This window comes from Anopheles merus, chromosome 2R (genome assembly GCF_017562075.2).
Source record: "Anopheles merus strain MAF chromosome 2R, AmerM5.1, whole genome shotgun sequence".
Lineage (NCBI taxonomy): Eukaryota > Metazoa > Arthropoda > Insecta > Diptera > Culicidae > Anopheles > Anopheles merus.
This window is the reverse complement of record NC_054082.1, coordinates 660,778-679,199: the sequence shown is the minus strand read 5'-3', so window position 1 is coordinate 679,199 and position 18,422 is coordinate 660,778. Positions and strand designations below refer to the sequence as shown.

At 48.6% G+C, this 18,422-nt stretch overlaps 1 protein-coding gene across 2 annotated transcripts; it reads left to right on the top strand.

The window, feature by feature from the left end:
- The first annotated feature begins 35 nt into the window (after positions 1 to 35).
- LOC121603712 (protein purity of essence) lies at positions 36 to 18,334 on the top strand. Of its 2 annotated transcripts, XM_041932851.1 has the most exons (9): positions 36 to 84; positions 184 to 420; positions 553 to 650; positions 880 to 1,316; positions 1,833 to 4,382; positions 4,454 to 4,953; positions 5,019 to 8,914; positions 8,984 to 17,761; positions 17,854 to 18,334. In XM_041932851.1, exons 2-9 carry the CDS (start codon positions 299 to 301, stop codon positions 18,015 to 18,017), a joined length of 16,545 nt encoding a protein of 5,514 aa, XP_041788785.1. In that variant the 5' UTR covers positions 36 to 84; positions 184 to 298; the 3' UTR covers positions 18,018 to 18,334. The 2 variants fall into 2 exon arrangements, with proteins under 2 accessions (XP_041788785.1, XP_041788786.1); XM_041932852.1 differs by lacking the exons at positions 36 to 84; positions 184 to 420; positions 553 to 650; positions 880 to 1,316 and adding an exon at positions 1,371 to 1,750.
- Positions 18,335 to 18,422: the final 88 nt, after the last annotated feature.

Below are 18,422 nucleotides of genomic sequence, written 5' to 3'. Positions count from 1 at the left end.
ATCCAATGTTGACATTTGAGCTTGTTCGACAGTGGTTACACATTTATGTAAACTCTATTTTGAAATCAAAAAAATCTTGTTTAGGTAATTGCAATATCGAAAATATTCAAATTGTTTCTTCTTATTTCTCGCATTTTCATGCATTGTTGGAAATTCGACGTCTTTTTTGTTGTATCATCTTAGTTCACCTGCGCCAGTATTCATCAAAAGACCCATATAACTACGAGCTAATGTGTAAGCGGGTCGCTGTCAGTTTGCTTTGTAGGGCAGAATTTTCATAGCAAGATAAAGTTGCAAAATGGCTGCTGCCCATTCCGGAGGTGTAGAGTGGGCCGCAATTTTAAAGCCTTTTCTTTCTTCGTCAAGTGAAAATATCAGCAAAACCGATGTGTTAAACTTGGTAAAAACCATCATACTAAAGTAAGTAAATACTTTTACCTTGCTGCATAGCGTTACAGCTGTACCATTTTCGATTGAAAATCGGGCTACATCTCGTCCACTGCCCTACTGCGCCATCATCATCATTTGATTGAGATTATTTATATTTTCTAGTGAGAACGAAATCCTCGAACATGATGCAGCTCACAAGCAGTTTTTCGACAATTTCGTGGTCCTGGCAGCAGAAAACATCACGAACCAGGTTACTTCGTGTAAGTATGGCCACGAATTGCAATTGCGATTGTGGAGCACCCCCGTACAGAGTACGGCCATACTGTATCGATTTTTCTTCCCTCTGCAAGTTGTTGTTTTCCTTTCATTCGCTTCGTCACTGCTTCATAAGTGCATGAAGTGCCCATCATCGGTGACGACACTCAGTATAGCTCACTGCAGGGATTTTTTTTTGTTGGCTTCCAACTAATGCATGTTTTCTTCCACCAGTGTCGCAAACTCAACTTCCACAATTTACGGAAGCTGCTTCAATATTGATTCGTTACATAATTCTTCATTTGGATACAACGGCACCATGCAAGCCCAGCATACTCCTGATGGCCTTAAAAGTCCTCTGCGAGGGCAAAAGGGCCACCGAAAACCAGCCCAACGCGACCAGTTCCGCCTCGTCTATCATTTCTGTTTCCGGGATGAAGTACTTAAAGTATCCAGAGATACCGGGCAATAAGCCGGGTTCAGTTGGAGCTCCTAGCAGTAGCACCAGCGGCGGATCTGGTGCTAGTGCTGGTGACAAAGAAAGTCCCAAAGCGGAAATGAAACGCTCCCGGTCGGATCTGTCTACGGTCATTTTACAACAGCTCACCACCCCGCTGTGCAGCTGGGCTGTAACTTTTGCTGCACTTAGTGAGGAACAGATCGACTGCACCGTAAGTATGACAAACTGAAAAACATTAATTTCCTCGTAGCAACCATTGGAATGAACTTAGTTTGATTTAGAATTCTCGATATGATGGAACCTGTATGTGAAATTTGTGCAGAAAGTTTGGTTTCTGATTGCATCAGACCTTTGGTGGCAACCAATTGTGGTCATGTATTTCACACTAATTGTTTACGCGTTTGGTATAGCATGTTTGAAAATTGTGCCAACTGCTGCAACTGTTTTCCTGAACCATTCCGAGCTATACATCCGACACGCTGGCTGGCCAAACTTTCCATTGCCACCAAAGCGAAAGATGCCAATCATGTGCCATTTTGGCTATTGAACGATAGTAAAAAAAACTTTTTGCAAACCAGAGCAACCTTAGTGCAAAACCGAAAAATCAAGCGGAAATTCAACGAAGCTTTCCAATAACTATTAATGGCAATTAGCTTTGCATGTTTTTTTTTTTTTAAGAAAGATCTGAATGATTCACTGATTCAAAATTCATCGTTATGTCTTTTAGGATCTGTTCGTGAAGCAAAATTTACAATGTATGATCGCCATCAATGCAGGTGAATCATTACTGCAATGGTGCACGACTGCTCTAGGAACGCCTGCTAAATATCGTTTCAAGTACGAAGAGTCTACCATGCTTGGCCGTCCTCTGTACCTACCAGTAACACATACCGAAGCCAATGCTATTAAAAACATTTTCAATTTGATGGAATCGGATATAACCAACTTGCAATTGGCGATATCGGTTCCACTGCTAGAACCGCTCACTCCTAAGAAGATTACTCTCCTGTCGCAGTGTGCTATGTCAGCGCTTTACTGTTGCGTGCTTACATCCACCGCTGTGAGTGTCATTACCATGGCATCGGCCGGATCGCAGAAGACCGCATCCTCTGGCCAACTACAGCAAGCACAAGGACAAACAGGAGCAACCCAAACGCAAAAGGAAAACGAAGAGGAGGAAGATTACGCACGTGCTATCGTTGATAAAGGATTGGAAATTTTCACCAAAATTGGAAACCTTCTGAAAACATCGACACGCACTCACATTTATCAAAACCTCATATGTATGGGTGCGTGGTTGTTGATATCTGGAATTCAGGGAACAATGGGCGCATCCGGAAACGCCAGCGGATTGCAGCAAATGGTTCCTGTTTCAGCGAAAACAACGGAAGAAAGTTTGAAGGGACGCAGTCCGTTAAAAACCCTTGACGTGCCGCAGATGGCATCGGCTCAACCATCGCCCGCTTTGCGAGTTAATCTGTTCAAAGTCCAGCAGGGGTTCGGCGTTCTTAACGCTGCGATTGCGCGACACAGTATCATGCTGATGACGGAACTGATTGATGATCTGAAGATAGACTCCCGCACAGACGAAGAAGAATACAGTAGCATCGAATCAGCTGGATTTGATATTCTTGGCCAGTACACATCAATCCAGCGCGTAGTACGTGTGCTAAACAGCGCTACCCTGCAGCAGCTGCTCACATTCCTTGCCACTGTTTCGTATCGCAAAGCATGCACGCTCCGTCGGATCAACACCAAGAACACCAATGACGGAGAACCGATGAGCTACAGTGACTCGACCACCTACTTCAACGATACGTTCTCCTGCTCAGAGGAAAGCGAACCGGAAGAGGAAGACAGCGACAGCTACCTCGGGCTTTGGTTTAAGGAAACACTCTCGCCAGACATGAACGAGGAAATGACCGAATCACAGGAGCAGGAAAATAAGGATGAGAAAGGCCGTCACGGTGCGAACCTTGTGCCAGCAAAAGATGAGCCTCACGAGTATCTGAGCCTTGCATCGTTAATATTCAACTTTTTCGATGTTTCGCTTGGCGGAAACCACGTATACCTGAATCGGTATGTGAAGACAGGCCTAAGCGAACAGCAGATGGTACTGCTGGCTAACATTTTACGCGATCTTGATCGGGATTCGGCACGCGGGGAAATCGATATACCTGGGTGCATGCAGTGGCAAAATGCCATGGTGAAATTTTCCGGAGCTGTCGGACGCTACCTACACAATCTAATATCAAACTCACTGCTGAACGAATCGCTCCAGTCTGCCCTTCTGCTACATTTGGGCGTTTCGCCGTGGACGCAAGACTCAAACGTCTGGCCGCTACAGGTTTATTCAAGAACACTGGCAGTTTTGGTGCAGATTCTGCTTTTGAAGCCGTCACAGGAAAAAGAAGCAGCATGCCTGTCAGTATGGCACCGACTCGTGAATACGATTGTGGAAGGCATTTGCTCCACACAGACCATCCCGAACGAGTCGGAGGTAGAGGACTTGAATGTTGAACACGCCCAGCTGCTGCTGTTCCTGTTCCATTCGCTCAATCTGATGCAAAAGAAATCGATACTGCTGCTCACGGCAGGTGGTGTAATTCGATGCTCGGAAGTTTGCCGCAGCGTCACGCCTGATAAACCGCTGCGAGATAATCAGATAATGCTACTGTCTAGGTTGCTGCTGTTCCTGGAGTATCTGATGAAGCACCTGTACAATCCGCCGAATGTTTTGTTGGAGCAGGTGCGCTGGAACTTATTCAGCGTTTTTACGCTCGATAGTGAACAGAAGCTGGCCGATCTGGTGAACTATAAAACGAAAATGATGTCATTCTGCCGAAAGGATATAGAAGACAAGCATCGTAAGCTAGCGAACGAATTCAGTGTAGGCGGCGTTAAACCCAAGTTCTACTCGTTGACTACAGTCGAATCAAAGGTACAGCAAGAGTTCAAGCTCGATGGCTTGGCCTGGAATTTTATTCTATGTACCCCAGACAAACTGAAGTATCCGTGGCTTATAGATGCGTTGATTGATATTCTGGGCATAACGGATATGTGCCTGGCCCGAATTCCGTTCCAAACGCTGTGTGCTGTGCACTATTGCTTTAGTCTTAGCTGGAAATTGCTGCTCGGATTGCCACCGTCCACACAACACGTCGAAGCGCTAATGCAGGAAAAGAGCCCCAATTTGCACTCCTTGTTGTGGTCGATTCGCTGTCTACATCCCATAACCCATTCGCATTATCTGATTGTAAACAGTCTCGTTAAACAAGTAAGTAAAGAGAAGTCCACGACTAAACTGAAAGCAAAACCACAATGACAATCTGTTCCTTCTATTTTAAGGGAATGTACACCCAGTCAGCCGAGGCTATGTGGATTCGTTTAACAGAACACGTTTCGGATGTGAAGTACAGTTTGAAAATGACATTGCTGGGGTTGGAATCATTTGCCAAGAATTTCTCATCCGACCAACCAAGGCTGTCTAAGATCATTCTTCTTGACAGTCTGATGTCTCATCTGTTTGCCGTATGCTGGGCAGAAAAGGAGGGTGTGAATGTGAAGACGCCAAAAACCACCGGTACTTCAGCTGCAACCTCAACTTCCGGCAGTGTCTCGACCTCCAACACCGGGTCCGCGGCAGCAGTGACAAGCGATGGTAATGTCTCGGGTTCGAGCTCAACAATTGTCTCGGCAGGTGGGAACAATTCAGCGCAAGGCTCAAGCTCAGCTGTGTCCGACGGTTCACCCTGTTCCATCTCGGCAGAGGTCTCACGTGCAGACCTGACGAAGAACATTATGCATGCTTTGTTGGACGTTTTGGAAATCGTGCGAGAGGCTACCTAGTAAGAAACATTGGTAGTTGTTTTTAAATATCGCTTTTGACCATATATTTTGTTTTTAATTTCAGCAAAACTATGTTCCAGAATTTGAGTGGCCAGATACCATCTTGCTTGATCGAACCGCTTATTGCGATTGCTGGTACGAAAAACTCATTCTGCTCGGAGCTTGCTCAGCAGCTGGTTAATTGTATCACTGGTCACGATAAAGATGTAATAACCGTCGAGTGGCGCAAGAGTTTGGGCACACTGACGGAAGAAAACTTTGTCAGTGGATCATTTCCGGTCGAGACGCACACTTTGACAGTCATCGAGGCGCATCTAACGGAGGTATCAAAACATTTGTCGTACTCCATACTGCTATCGTTGAAGAACGCGCTCAAATCGGCGATTAACCTCATTTACTACATGCTACCGAATTACGACGATGTTAAGTTGGACGAACGCTTGAAGGAAATACTAATCCCGATGGTTTTCGATTTGCGTGCCGAATACTTACACGCACCAATCAACAAATGTTTGGAATCACTCTTGGGTGGAGATAGCAACTGCGAAGCATATCAGCTAGCCGCATTTTCTAACATTATTCGCCACAGCTACCAATTTTTAATTGAATATACAGACCTCTGCGCTACAGGTCGGGCAACAAACATCGATGAATCGGTACTTTGCAATATTCTCAAGTACTGGGAATCGATGTTGGAAAAATCGAACGGACTTCGGGCGATGCGCAACTTTTTCTACGAATCAAAGTCTGGCAATCTGGTGCAAATATTGCTATCCTTCACCGGTACGAATATCTCCCAAGCGTACTCCACACGTGTGCTGCAATTCTTCGAGAAGCTGTTCCAAGCGGCGGAAAAGCTCGATGCACCATTCGATGAGGAAGAGCTGTGCGCGTGCATTGCAGAGCTAGCTGTGACGGATAGTGCGCGATTGAAGAGTTGGCTGAGTCACATTTTACTTGGTCCTGGAGGAATTAGCCTGACAGCAAACGCATCAAACAACTCGAGCAACGTCCCAACTCCGACAAACATGGCAACGGTGTCGGCTATTCCGAGCATTACTGATCAGCTAGCAGCATCTGGAACGGTCGCCGGAGGAACCGGAGAAGCTGGTTTATCTGACAACAACACCACCGCAGCAAATGTCCCAACTACAACTGAGGGCGAGCAACAGGACGCCATGGATATCGACTATGAATGCATGACCAAAGGAAGTGGATGGCAGGCGGCAGCAACGAGCTGTGGAAAAGTGGCCATTGAAGATGCATCGGGAGAATCACTCGAGCGCAATGGAAAGCTGCTCCAGTCGCTGGTCAAGTACATAGTTGCGGAAAACCGTATCTCTTCGTCAGTATCAGAAGCTCTGTTCCAAGCTTTGATTCAGATTGGCCACAATCTTCTGTCGCCATCCCAGGAGGCAATCGAGTTTTCCGATCTCCTGCAGGTTATGATCACGCTTGCCGATGCGGGCAAAGGTCGTGGGCATGCTCTCCTATTTGCAGCTGCCATTGATTGGTTGGATGTGTGTCGGGCACAGGTGTTGGAAGCTGGAAAAAGTGGATCAAGCGGTTGGAGGGCAGCTATCCAACTAGATAACGTGACTGCTATTTTGAAGTACATGAGCGATCTTCTGCTTGGACTGGGCGCTAAAGGTAGCAAGTCAATGAATCCACCGTGGGACGAAGAGTCGCTGATCGACGCAGACGATATTCTGGAAGAGCTCGGAGGTGAAGAAGAAGACAGTACGGTCGAGGACTCCGATGAGGATAGTCTCGGTAATAAACTGTGCACCTTTTCCATCACCCAGAAAGATTTCATGAACCAGCATTGGTACTACTGTCACACGTGCAAAATGGTGGACGGTGTCGGTGTGTGCTCAGTGTGCGCCAGAGTTTGCCACAAGAATCATGATATAAGCTATGCAAAGTATGGCAACTTCTTCTGCGATTGCGGTGCGAAGGAGGACGGTTCGTGCCAGGCGCTAAGCAGACGAAGTAATTCTGGGCATGGAGAAGAGTCTATTTTGGGCTCCACATCGTCCGCTTCACTTTTAACCCGCTCCAACGATGCCGATAGTGTGTTGCTAGCCAGTAGCTTGCTGAGACGGCGTCACCCTTCGAGTCCAGCACACGAAGGTTCCAGCACAAGCCGCACATCCCAAGGAAAGCTTTCCGAGAAGGAGCAACAGTTGGCAAAGATCATTGAAACGTCGCGTGAAGCCTTGAACAATCCCAGCCAATGGAAGACGGTGATTCGGTGCATTCTGGTCTTCTTCAACTCTCTAATGCCTACAATTAAAGACCACTGCGCCCGGTACTCGCCCGTGGGATGCTATTGGCGTGCTAAGAGTGCCCTAGAACGACTACACCGTCCGGAAAAGTCGTATGTATTGAGTGACGAAATCATGATTGCCACACTCGGGTCGCAGGAGGGTGCTTTTGAAAATGTGCGAATGAATTACTCGGGTGAACAGGGTCAAACCATCAAACAGCTACTCTCGACCTATCTCGTCCGTCGGGTAGCATTGTGCTGTTTAGCTTCTCCCCACGGAAAAAGGCAGCAATTAGCTATATCACACGAAAAAGGAAAAGTAACAATATTGCAGCTGTCAGCCCTTTTGAAGCAAGCAGATGCGGCGAAGCGTAAGCTTACTCTCACACGACTTGCATCGGCTCCAGTTCCTTGTACCGTGTTGTCACTCGCATCGAATCCCGCCAATGAAGATTTCCTGGCCGTGTGTGGCTTAAAAGAGTGTCACATACTTACTTTCACCAGCACGGGTACAGCAAACGATCACATCGTGTTGACGCCGCAGCTTGACACGGGCAACTTTATAAAGCGGGCCATCTGGTTGCCATCGTCGCAGACAAAGATAGCACTAGTGACGGCAGATTTTGTAAAAATCTATGATCTTGCCGAAGATAGCTATAGTCCACAGTACTATTTTCTGGTGCCTAGCGGCAAGATTCGCGATTGCACGTTTGTGTACGACCAAGACGGTACGTACTACATGCTGATTATGTCTTCACTTGGCTACATCTACACACAGCCCCTCAGCGACGAAAGCCTGGCAAAGCATGGTCCCTTCTATGTGACTAGTACGCTGGAACTTGACCATCCGTTGATAACAGACGACAATGGGCAGATACTGGCAGGAGGCGTTTCCATCTACTATTCGCACGTCCTGCAAATGCTGTTCTTCAGCTACGCCGCTGGTCGTAACTTTATGGCTCCGCTAACAAATGTCAACGATGGAGTGAAGTGTGTAATTAACTTGGTTTGCAATCCAAGCTCCAAGTTGCTCTCCAAGTCGACGACCCAACCACTTTGCCAGTGGACAGAAATTCCTGGCCACCCGGGGTTAGTGTGCGCTATGATGCAGAGTCTTAACAATCCTGTCATCTTTATGATCAAACCAGATGGGTATATGGCACAGGAAATCAAGGCACAGAATGCAAAGGCCAAAATAATGGACATGGTCGCTATCCGCCACAGTGTCTCTGGGGTAGAGAAAACCACGCTCATTTTGTTGTGTGAAGACGGCAGTTTGAGAATTTACGCTGCGCATCCAGAAAACACTGGTTATTGGCTTTCCCCAGAAGTCCAGCCCGTTGGACAACAGCAGGCCTTTGGTTGGTATGGACCGGGCGGAAGCATGTATGGCAAATCTGCACGCAAATCGAAAAAGCTGGGCAAACAATCAGCCCATGGAGCGGGAGGTGCGTCCTTGTCAGCTGGCGGAAAAGGTGCAACCGGATCTGCTCCAAGCTTCCCGATAGACTTCTTCGAGCATTGCACACTGATGAATGAAGTAGAATATGGAGGAAATGATTTACTGCAAATCTACAATACGCAACACTTGAAACATCGCTTAAACTCAACAGGGTTGTACGTGACGTCCACTAAAGCTAACGGATTTACGCTGGAAGTTTCTAATAACGATACGAATATGGTTATAACAGGTAAGAAAAAGCGTGTGAAATTCAAATGTATTCAAGTCACCTTTAACCATTTATATTTTTGTTTTGCAGGTGTTCGTATACAGATTGGCTCCCAGGACGTCACTAAAGCACCACAACGAGTGACCATTCTTGGTCGATCAGTAACAACGGTGGCTACGAGAGCTCGTTGGTTTGATATACCGCTAACAAGAGAAGAAAGTCTGCAAAGTGACAAGAAACTCAGCATTCACTTCGGAGCTTCGGTAGATGCTGAACAGATAACGATCTTGGACAGCATTAAGATATACGGAAAAACTAAAGATGTGTTTGGTTGGCCCGAAGAAACAGAGGATGCTGCTGGAGGACAAATGGCGAACGGTGCCTCTGGTAGCAATGGACAGACGACGATGTCAAATGTAAATGCTGGCAGCGATGGAGCTGCTGCCGACGAAAATGATGCAGGTGGAATGTACATGACGTCGTTGGATCGTATGCTTTCCAGCATGCTGCACGTGCTCGACAGTGGCGTATCTCTGCTAGGTGGTCCAAACTGCGACGACAATTATCGTCAAACAGCGATCGATGTGGCTACAAACTTGATCCTGTACCCGACTGTGAATGTAGTCCAACAGGATGCTCGCAATGTACTAATGACGTGCCACCCGAACAAAGCGGCGTATAATTCGTACAAAGATAAAGAAATTTTGAACGACATCTACCGGCAGCTGAAGCAAATGTACGAAGCAACCGAGAGTGGAGACATTGATCCGGAGGCTTTCTATCGAGCAGTTTTGATGATGCGAAGCATCGCTATTCAACGACCACAGGCTATGGCAAAGATCTGCGCGGAACAGCAGATGGACATTCTTGCGCTGATGATGATTCTAATGAAAGAGCTGTACCGTATAACTCCAGCGTATGAAGAACCGATCGCGATCGTAAAACGCGGCCTGTGTCATACGGAAGCAGTCATCTATTCTCTGGTAGAAATCATTTATGCCTTCGCCTTGGCTGACAGTGAGCAGGTCGAGAAAATGGCCAAACTCTTTGTTCGTTTGCTGCTCGACCCAGCACCGATCATAAGTCATAGTGCGAAAATAGCAATGATTCGTTTATTGCGACCGAAGCTCAAGCGTCGAAAGGTGGTCCTTATTGAAAGCCCTCCTGTTTGTTCCACACCTACACCCTCGGGATCGGGAGCAGCAGCAGCTGCTACTGCAGGACCGTCAACATCAACGTTATCTGCTGGATCATCAACATCAGGAGCTGGTCCGTCGACTTCCGCGGGAAGTGTAGTGACGGCGAATGAAGATTTTGCTGCCGTTGCAGCGGCTGCAGCAGCAGCCGCGTCCGGTGGAATGCAGGAAGTGGATGCAATCGAATCCCTGGGGTTGGAACCAAGTGCAGGCAACCAGGCTATTGCCTCACTGGAAGCCCTACTGGGCGTTGGTTTTCCGCATTTGCTAGAGACACCTGATGCGGACGACACTATAATGGAGATAGCGATCGCGCTTAGCCTCCAGGATAATGAGGCCGATCTACAGCTTTTGCAGCAGAGTATTGCCAATTACCAAGGAAGAAATAGAAATCCAGCTGCGCAAAGCTTGGCTGCAGCAATTGCCGGTGGCTCCTCATTCAATGTGGAATCTAACGCGTCTGGAGGCGGATCGGACGATGATGAAATTTCCAACGTTGCCACAGAAGGGTCTACGCTGCGAACGTCTCCTGCCGGTGAACATGCCGGCAGTGGAAGCGGTGGATCCGAGAGTGGTTGCAGTGGCGTAGAGAGCATCGGAGGAACTTCCGGGCGCAGCTCAACATACGAAGAGCAGCCGAATCCATCGCCACCGCGCACTTCTGTGGTCGATCAAATGCCGTCACAATCGGCAGGGGCAGCCACAACTTCAGCACAGGCTCCTGCTGCGGAAGCAGAGTCGTCCGACGCAAGCGGGGAAACTGCCAACAAATTACATGGTTTGCGATGCTCCATTCTGAATCAGTTGGTGGAAAACTTTTCCGCCCTGGACACCGTGAGTGGTGCGCAGTGTATCCCGTTCATGCAAGTGATTCTTATGCTTACATCCGATCTGGATGGCACTCAGGAAGCAGACCAACAAGCTTTGAGCCTATTGTTACAAGCGTTGATCGATCGGCTGGAAATTCCATCTACGAAAATGTACGAAATGGCCAACCGAAACCCCAAAACGGAGGTGCAACTTGTGGTACTACGTTTAATCGGCGTTTTGATGGGAAAAGTGAAGTCCAAATCATCATCATCGTCATCTTCCGCCGGCACTTCAGGGGCGGCTAATGCCTCAAGCGGTGATAGATCGAGTGTCAGTCAAGCCGTGTTAGATAACGCAACGTTTTTGGCGCAAACTACAGCCAATGCGCTTATGAAAAACAATGCCATTCCGTATTGTCTCATGATAATGGAATCCTTTTTGCCGCATTGGAAAAACGCCAGCGCTTCTTCAATCGATGAATTGGCTTCACCTGCAATAGGAGCGTCTAACGCCAATGCGTCAGCGAATGCTGCCTCTTCCAGCAGTGGTACAGCCAACGTAGCCTCGAATAATACAGGACCGGTCATAACAGCACCAGGAGGAGCCCCGTCGAACGTGCTGCTTAAACCAACCATGTATGGAGTGTTTCCAGATATGCAGCCGTTCTTCGCCAGACCCTTCCCTAAAGGATCCAACGATGTATTCGAGATGTACTCACAGGTGCTAACGGAGATGGCGGTTAGGTTACCTTACCAAATTTTGAAACTATCTTCGGGACATCCATCATCCCAGGAATGGAACCATTCACTGTGCGAGTACATGACTTCCACGCTGTGTGAATATATGATGTACATGCAGTCACCGGTTCTGCGACGCCAGGTTCGAAAGCTGTTATTGTATATTTGCGGCAGTAAAGAAAAGTATCGCCAGTTGCGTGATCTACATTCGTTGGACACACATATGAAAGCGGTAAAAAAATGCTGTGAAGCTGGCTATTCCCAGGCATCATCATCGCCATCGCTCACAAGTAGTCATACGACTATCCTCAGCTACGATGCGTTGGTTGAGCTAACGGAACATTTCCGCGCATGTCAAGAAATAGCATCGATCCGCACCGGAAACTGGCAAAAGTTTTGTGGTCGCAACTCGGACATACTTTCTTCGCTATTGAACATCAGCACGTACCAACTGGAAGAGGGCGTATCAACGATCATACTGCAACTCCTTCAATCCGCCATCTGCAACACGTCATCGCAGGGCCAACAGACTAAACCATCGTCTTCCGGCGTTACAGTGGATCAGCAAATGAAAGTGTCGGTCGTTGTAAAGGATCGAAAGGATCGGGACAAATCGGAAGAATCTGACACTATGGCTGCACCGTCAGAGTCAAAGTTTGATGCCGCTCAGTGTGTTGCCCTAGTGGCACAAATCTTCAACCAGGTCAGCCCGGCCAGTTTGAGCAAATTCATTCGCAGCTTCCTGCTCGAAACCAACTCGACATCGATCCGCTGGCAAGCGCATAGTCTTGTGTACGCATTTTACGAAAACAGCAGCGATCTACACAAAGAAACTCTGCTCCAGTGTCTGTGGAGTTTGTGGCCATTGCTACCAGCGTACGGTAAACGCACTGCACAGTTTGTTGATCTGCTCGGCTATCTGACGCTCAATACACGCTCGCTGATAGATAAGCTGCCGGACTACACTGCCCAGGCTGTTTCAGTCCTACGGCAGCAGAATGAGCTGCTATCAAAACACCCAAATGCACCGATCTACACAGCGCTGGGTCAAGTGTTGGAACTCGAAGGATTCTATCTGGAATCGGAACCGTGTCTTGTTTGCAACAATCCAGAAGTACCGTTTTCGAACATAAAACTGTCAACCATAAAAGTGGACTCAAAGTTTACGACCACTACAACGATCGTGAAGCTCGTGCAAAGCCATACGATCTCAAAAATTGTACTACGCATTGCTGACCTGAAGCGGGCCAAAATGGTGCGTACGATTAACATCTACTATAACAACCGAACGGTGCAGGCGGTGGTGGAGCTGAAGAATCGCCCGCTGATGTGGCACAAGGCGCGTAAGGTGACCCTGCAGTCGGGCCAAACAGATGTAAAGATCGACTTCTCCTTGCCGATTACAGCCTGCAATTTGATGATCGAATACGCTGATTTTTACGAAACTGTAAGTGGATCAAGCGAAAGTCTGCAGTGTCCGCGATGTAGCGCTGTAGTTCCTGCAAATCCCGGCGTGTGTGGCAACTGCGGCGAGAATGTGTTCCAGTGTCACAAATGCCGTGCGATAAACTACGACGAAAAGGATCCGTTCCTTTGCCATTCATGTGGATTCTGCAAGTATGCTAAGTTCGACTACAGCATCTATGGCCGAGCGTGTTGTGCGGTGGACCCGATCGAATCGGCGGAAGATCGAGCGAAAACCGTTCAAACAATTCACACATCGCTGGAAAAAGCAGACCGCTCGTATAAATCGCTACAGAACAACAAACAGATTTTGGAGCTGCTAGTTCAAAAAGTGTCCGAGCACAAGCTTGACCGTACGCTCGATGAAACACTCGTCGGAGCTTCGGTCATTGGAGGAGCTGGAGGAACTTCGCAGGTTAACAAGGTCATACAGCTGTTGGCGCAAAAGTATTGCGTGGAATCAAAAACTACTTTTGAGGAGCTCAGCAAGATTATCCAAAAAGTGCAGGCATGCCGCAAAGAGCTAGTGGCATACGACAGAAGCCAAATGGATGTTCCTCCTACGTGTGGACCGGGACCTATGTCGACGAGCTTCGCCTCCAGTTCAGGCACGTCATCCAGAACTACGGCAGTCACTTTGAACAAGTGTTACGGCTGTGCCCTTGCATCGACCGAGCAATGTCTCACGTTGCTTCGAGCTATGGCATCCAACATGGCCTGTAGAGTCGGCCTTTGCAGCCAAGGGTTGGTGCAAGAGCTTGCAATAAACAATTTACGCCGTGGAACACATCAACTGCAAGACGAAGTTCGTCATCTGTTGTGTTTGCTAACTCGTGACCTGCCCGATGCTACCGGTTCGCTATGTCAGCTTCTGCAGGACCGCGTAAAGATGGCGCTGTCAGGAACTGTCCCATTGGCAACGTTGGATAGTGCTGTGCGGCACGAGATGGCTCTACTGGAGGCAATGACCAGCCAGGACGATAGCTGCTGGGAAACAAAGCTTCGCACCGTTATCGAACTATTCCTGCAGGCATCTCGTGATGCCCGCGGTCCTGCTACCGCTGTTATTCACCCCTGTTTGCGAATTGTGCAGTCACTCATCTGCCCACCGCCGGTACTAGCGAGCACGATCTCCACTGGTAGCAAGCAACATAGCAAAGAACCGACTGTAAGCTCGCTGCAAGATTTGTGTACGGTACAACCAATCGAAGGAATTACCGTTAGCTATGAAAAATGGATCGCAGGCGATGCGAATCATTCGTTTGCAGCCTGGAAAGCAAGGATGCCTCCTGCACCTACGGCCAATACCACCGGGGTTACCAGTCGTCGTACGATAGGCGAAAATGCACCACCACCCATGGTTGCTGCTGCAGCTGCACCATCGCAGCCTATCGGGACTGGTTTCCGTTCAGCTTTGGAACATCGACGAGCTACTGTACGCAATGCGTATCTGGTGGAAAAATATGCAAAACGATGGCGCCAGAAGGCCTTAGCTAAAGGGGTTACATCGATTCCGGTCGAACTTCAAGCTGCTTGGCTGCAACCTATCCTGTTTAACACCAATTCACGACTCGGACGTCAACTGGCCTGTGCACTCATTACATCCTTAAGCCGCACAAACGAACGAAAACGGGAGCTTCTGGATCTTTTGACCAGTTTTCTGCGCTACGTCGGAGAAAGTGGAGAGGCCAGCGCCGAGTTTTTGGCTCTCTATCGTATGCTAGCAGACGAAACACCCTGGCGACAGTACCTTGCTTTGAAAGGCGTTTTATCATTGCTTGTGCAACTGGTAACGGAAGAAATTGAGAAGATTCACTGTCTGGAAGAAACTACACTCTCGACCGATCTGGCTCAGGGTTACGCGCTACGGCAGCTGGTGGAACTGATGGCGCTTTTCTTGGAAAATCCACAGATCCGAAAAGCATACAAGGGCAAATTGCTAGGACCAGTGCTCCAGGGTTATCTTGACCTCCGCAAGCTGATCGTACAGCGCACGCGCCTGATCGATGATGCACAAGAGAAGCTTCTCGAAATGCTTGAAGAAATGACGACTGGCACGGAAGAGGAAACGGCTGCTTTTATGGCGGTATGCATCGACACCGTGCGGCGCACACCGACATCGGACGTGAAAACACCAGTATTCATGTTCGAGCGACTGTGCTCCATAATACACCCAGAGGAAAACGACGTGGGCGAATTTTTCCTCACTCTAGAGAAGGACCCCCAGCAGGAAGACTACCTGCAAGGGCGTATGCTGGGTAACCCCTATCCTTCTCACGAGGCCGGCCTTGGCCCCCTCATGCGTGACGTTAAAAACAAGATTTGCATCGATTGCGAGCTTGTCGCTTTACTGGACGATGATAACGGAATGGAGCTATTGGTGCACAACAAGATCATCAGTTTGGATCTACCAGTTAAGGAGGTGTACAAGAAAATATGGCTCCAGGAAGGCGGCGAGAGAGACAGTATGCGCATTGTGTATCGTATGCGCGGCCTGCTAGGTGACGCGACCGAGGAATTCATCGAAACACTCAACGCCAAGAGCCAAGAGGAGGTGGACAATGAACAGTTGTACCGTATGGCAAACGTATTAGCCGATTGTGGAGGACTCAAGGTCATGCTGGAACGCATTGGAAGTTTGCAGAACGTGTCAAAGTCACGTACCCTGTTGCAGGTTCTGTTGAAATTGTTCCTGCTAAGCGTGAAAGTTTCCCGTTGCCAGGAGGTACTCTGTCAGCCGGAACTGAGCGCAATCAACACGCTCCTGAAGGTGTTGCAGCTATGCTTGCAAAGCAACGAAAGCGATGCACAGCAGTCGGCAGTAACAGAGCAGCTGCTAGAGATTATGGAAACGATTCTGTCCAAGGCCGCTTCTGATACGCTGGATTCGTTCCTCCAGTTTTCGCTCACGTTCGGCGGACCGGAGTACGTACAGGCGCTACTATCTTGCACGAACTGCTCGAATGTCCGGTGCAATCCATCCGTACTGCGACATCTAATCCGCGTACTAGCCGCTCTAGTATACGGAAATGATATCAAGATGGCGCTTCTGTGCGAACATTTCCGCTCGGTGCTGAACTTCGATAGATTCGATGCAGAGCGCAGTGCCGAGGAAGAGTTCAAGATGGAGCTGTTCTGCGTTTTGACCACCGGCATTGAGCACAACTCTATTGGAGGAACACTGAAAGACTACATCATGAGTTTGGGCATTGTAGAGAAAGCGCTCGGCTACATCAAATCCCATGCACCGTGCGTGAAGCCAACGCTGCTGCGCACGGATTCGGACGAGCTGAAGGAATTCATTTCTCGCGCCTCGTTAAAATATATACTGCGCTTCCTCACTGGCCTGGCCACGAAACACGAAGCGACCCAGCTGGCCGTTGCCCAGGACATCATCCCGATCATACATCGGCTGGAGCAAGTATCTAGTGACGAGCATGTAGGATCGCTGGCAGAAAACCTCCTGGAAGCGCTGTGCACTGAACCAGCGACGGCCAAACGCGTACAGGAAGTGCGCGATTTTACACGCGCCGAAAAGAAGCGACTAGCAATGGCGACCCGAGAGAAGCAGCTGGACGCGCTTGGAATGCGGACAAACGAAAAGGGACAGGTAACGGCAAAGGGTTCAATCCTGTCGCAGATTGAGAAACTGCGCGAAGAGACGGGATTGGCGTGCTTTATTTGTCGCGAAGGATACGCCTGCCAGCCAAACAAGGTACTGGGCATCTACACCTTCTCCAAGCGCGCCAACGTGGAGGAGTTTGAGATGAAGCAGAAGAAAACGACCGGCTACACCACGGTAACACACTTCAACGTTGTACACGTGGACTGTCACATGAATGCAATCAGATTAGCTCGATCGCGCGATGAATGGGAAAGCGCTTCGCTGCAGAACGCAAACACACGTTGCAACGGTTTGCTGCCACTGTGGGGCCCGGACGTAAGTGAGTCTTCGTTCTCATCATCGATGGCACGCCACAACACCTACATGCAGGAGTGCACGCAACGGTGTGAAATCACGTTCGCTAGCTCGATGCACGATCTGAAGCTGCTGCTTTGGCGCTTTGCTCAAGAAAAGAGCTTCCACGAGGATGCTGGCGGTGGTGGTCCACAGTCGAACATGCATTTGGTCGCTTATCTGCTGTTTTATGGACTGTACACGTTGCTCTCGTCTCGGTCATACTCGCGCGAGGAGATGATCCTGACCAATTTCATCGGTCACAAACCCTCAGAACGCTGGTTAGAATGTGCCTACGAAGCGGAGGGCCCCCTCTATCTTCTCACCATGTCACTAGCGTTGCACACACCCGACCTGTGGTCTCGCCACAAGCTGGTACATCTGCAGAGGCTGATTGTGATCGCTCATGCCCGACACGTAAGCCCGAACTCCGTCTGCAAGTTCCTTGCGCCTGCCGATAAGCATCCAAAGGATTACACGATCTACAAACCATATCTGATGTTCTGGGGGCTTGTCGATTTGATCTATTGCAACTTTTTCCGTACCGTCACAACGCCGAAGGACGAAGATTGGCCGATCTCGCTGTTCAACTACATTCGCCGAAACGACGAGTCCCTTCTCAAGACGGCCGACACCACACTGCAAACATTCACGGAGGAATACTTACCGTGCGCTTCGTTTGGCGAATTTTGTGACGTGGCAGGTAAGGATTCTGGTACCGCCAGTTGTTAGCAGCAAACACGATCAGACGCAATCGTTCGGTGTTGTAATATTATCTTTCTCTCACTCAAATAGGCCTGCTCGGAGAAATAGAGAATCCAGATGCGTGGATGGAGGAGCTGTTGCAAGCGTTGCCAGCACCGGGCGGTGGTTCATCTGCTGGAGGATCAAGTGCAGCAGGTTCAAGCGGTGGAACCGGCCCGGCGGGAGCTGCATCAGGATCGAGCGGTGCAGAATGAAGATAATCGGCCGGATCATTAAATGAGAAGCGTTGCTGGCGGCTAGCTTAATGGATTTTGTCATCGGCACATTTGGCGCGCCCCACTACGCAAGTATTTTAATCGAGTGTGAAACGCTTTACATTATGCTGTAGCGCACATACTTGCATGCGAACTTATAATATTGGCCCATCGTAAACTGATGAAGATTGGGACGGTAGCACATATGCATATTTATCTTCAATATAATCTTTATCAATGCTATTCATACATATATAAATTGTTTTGTCATCAAATGGTGTTAATTGAAATAAATTAAAAGGTATTCATAAATGCAATCAAGATTGTGCAATTATTTTACGCTCGCTATTCAGGATCGAAACGATTAAATTAGTTTTGTGTTTGATTATCCCTCAAAACTATCTA

What these genes read in the sequence shown, in the direction of transcription:
- LOC121603712 (XM_041932851.1), top strand. Translation starts at nt 299, where the DNA reads ATGGCTGCTGCCCATTCCGGAGGTGTAGAGTGGGCCGCAATTTTAAAG. An exon ending in CACGAACCAGGTTACTTCGT is followed by an intron (nt 651 to 879) that starts GTAAGTATGGCC and finishes TTCTTCCACCAG; the next exon opens with TGTCGCAAACTCAACTTCCA. An exon ending in TAAACAGTCTCGTTAAACAA is followed by an intron (nt 4,383 to 4,453) that starts GTAAGTAAAGAG and finishes TTCTATTTTAAG; the next exon opens with GGAATGTACACCCAGTCAGC.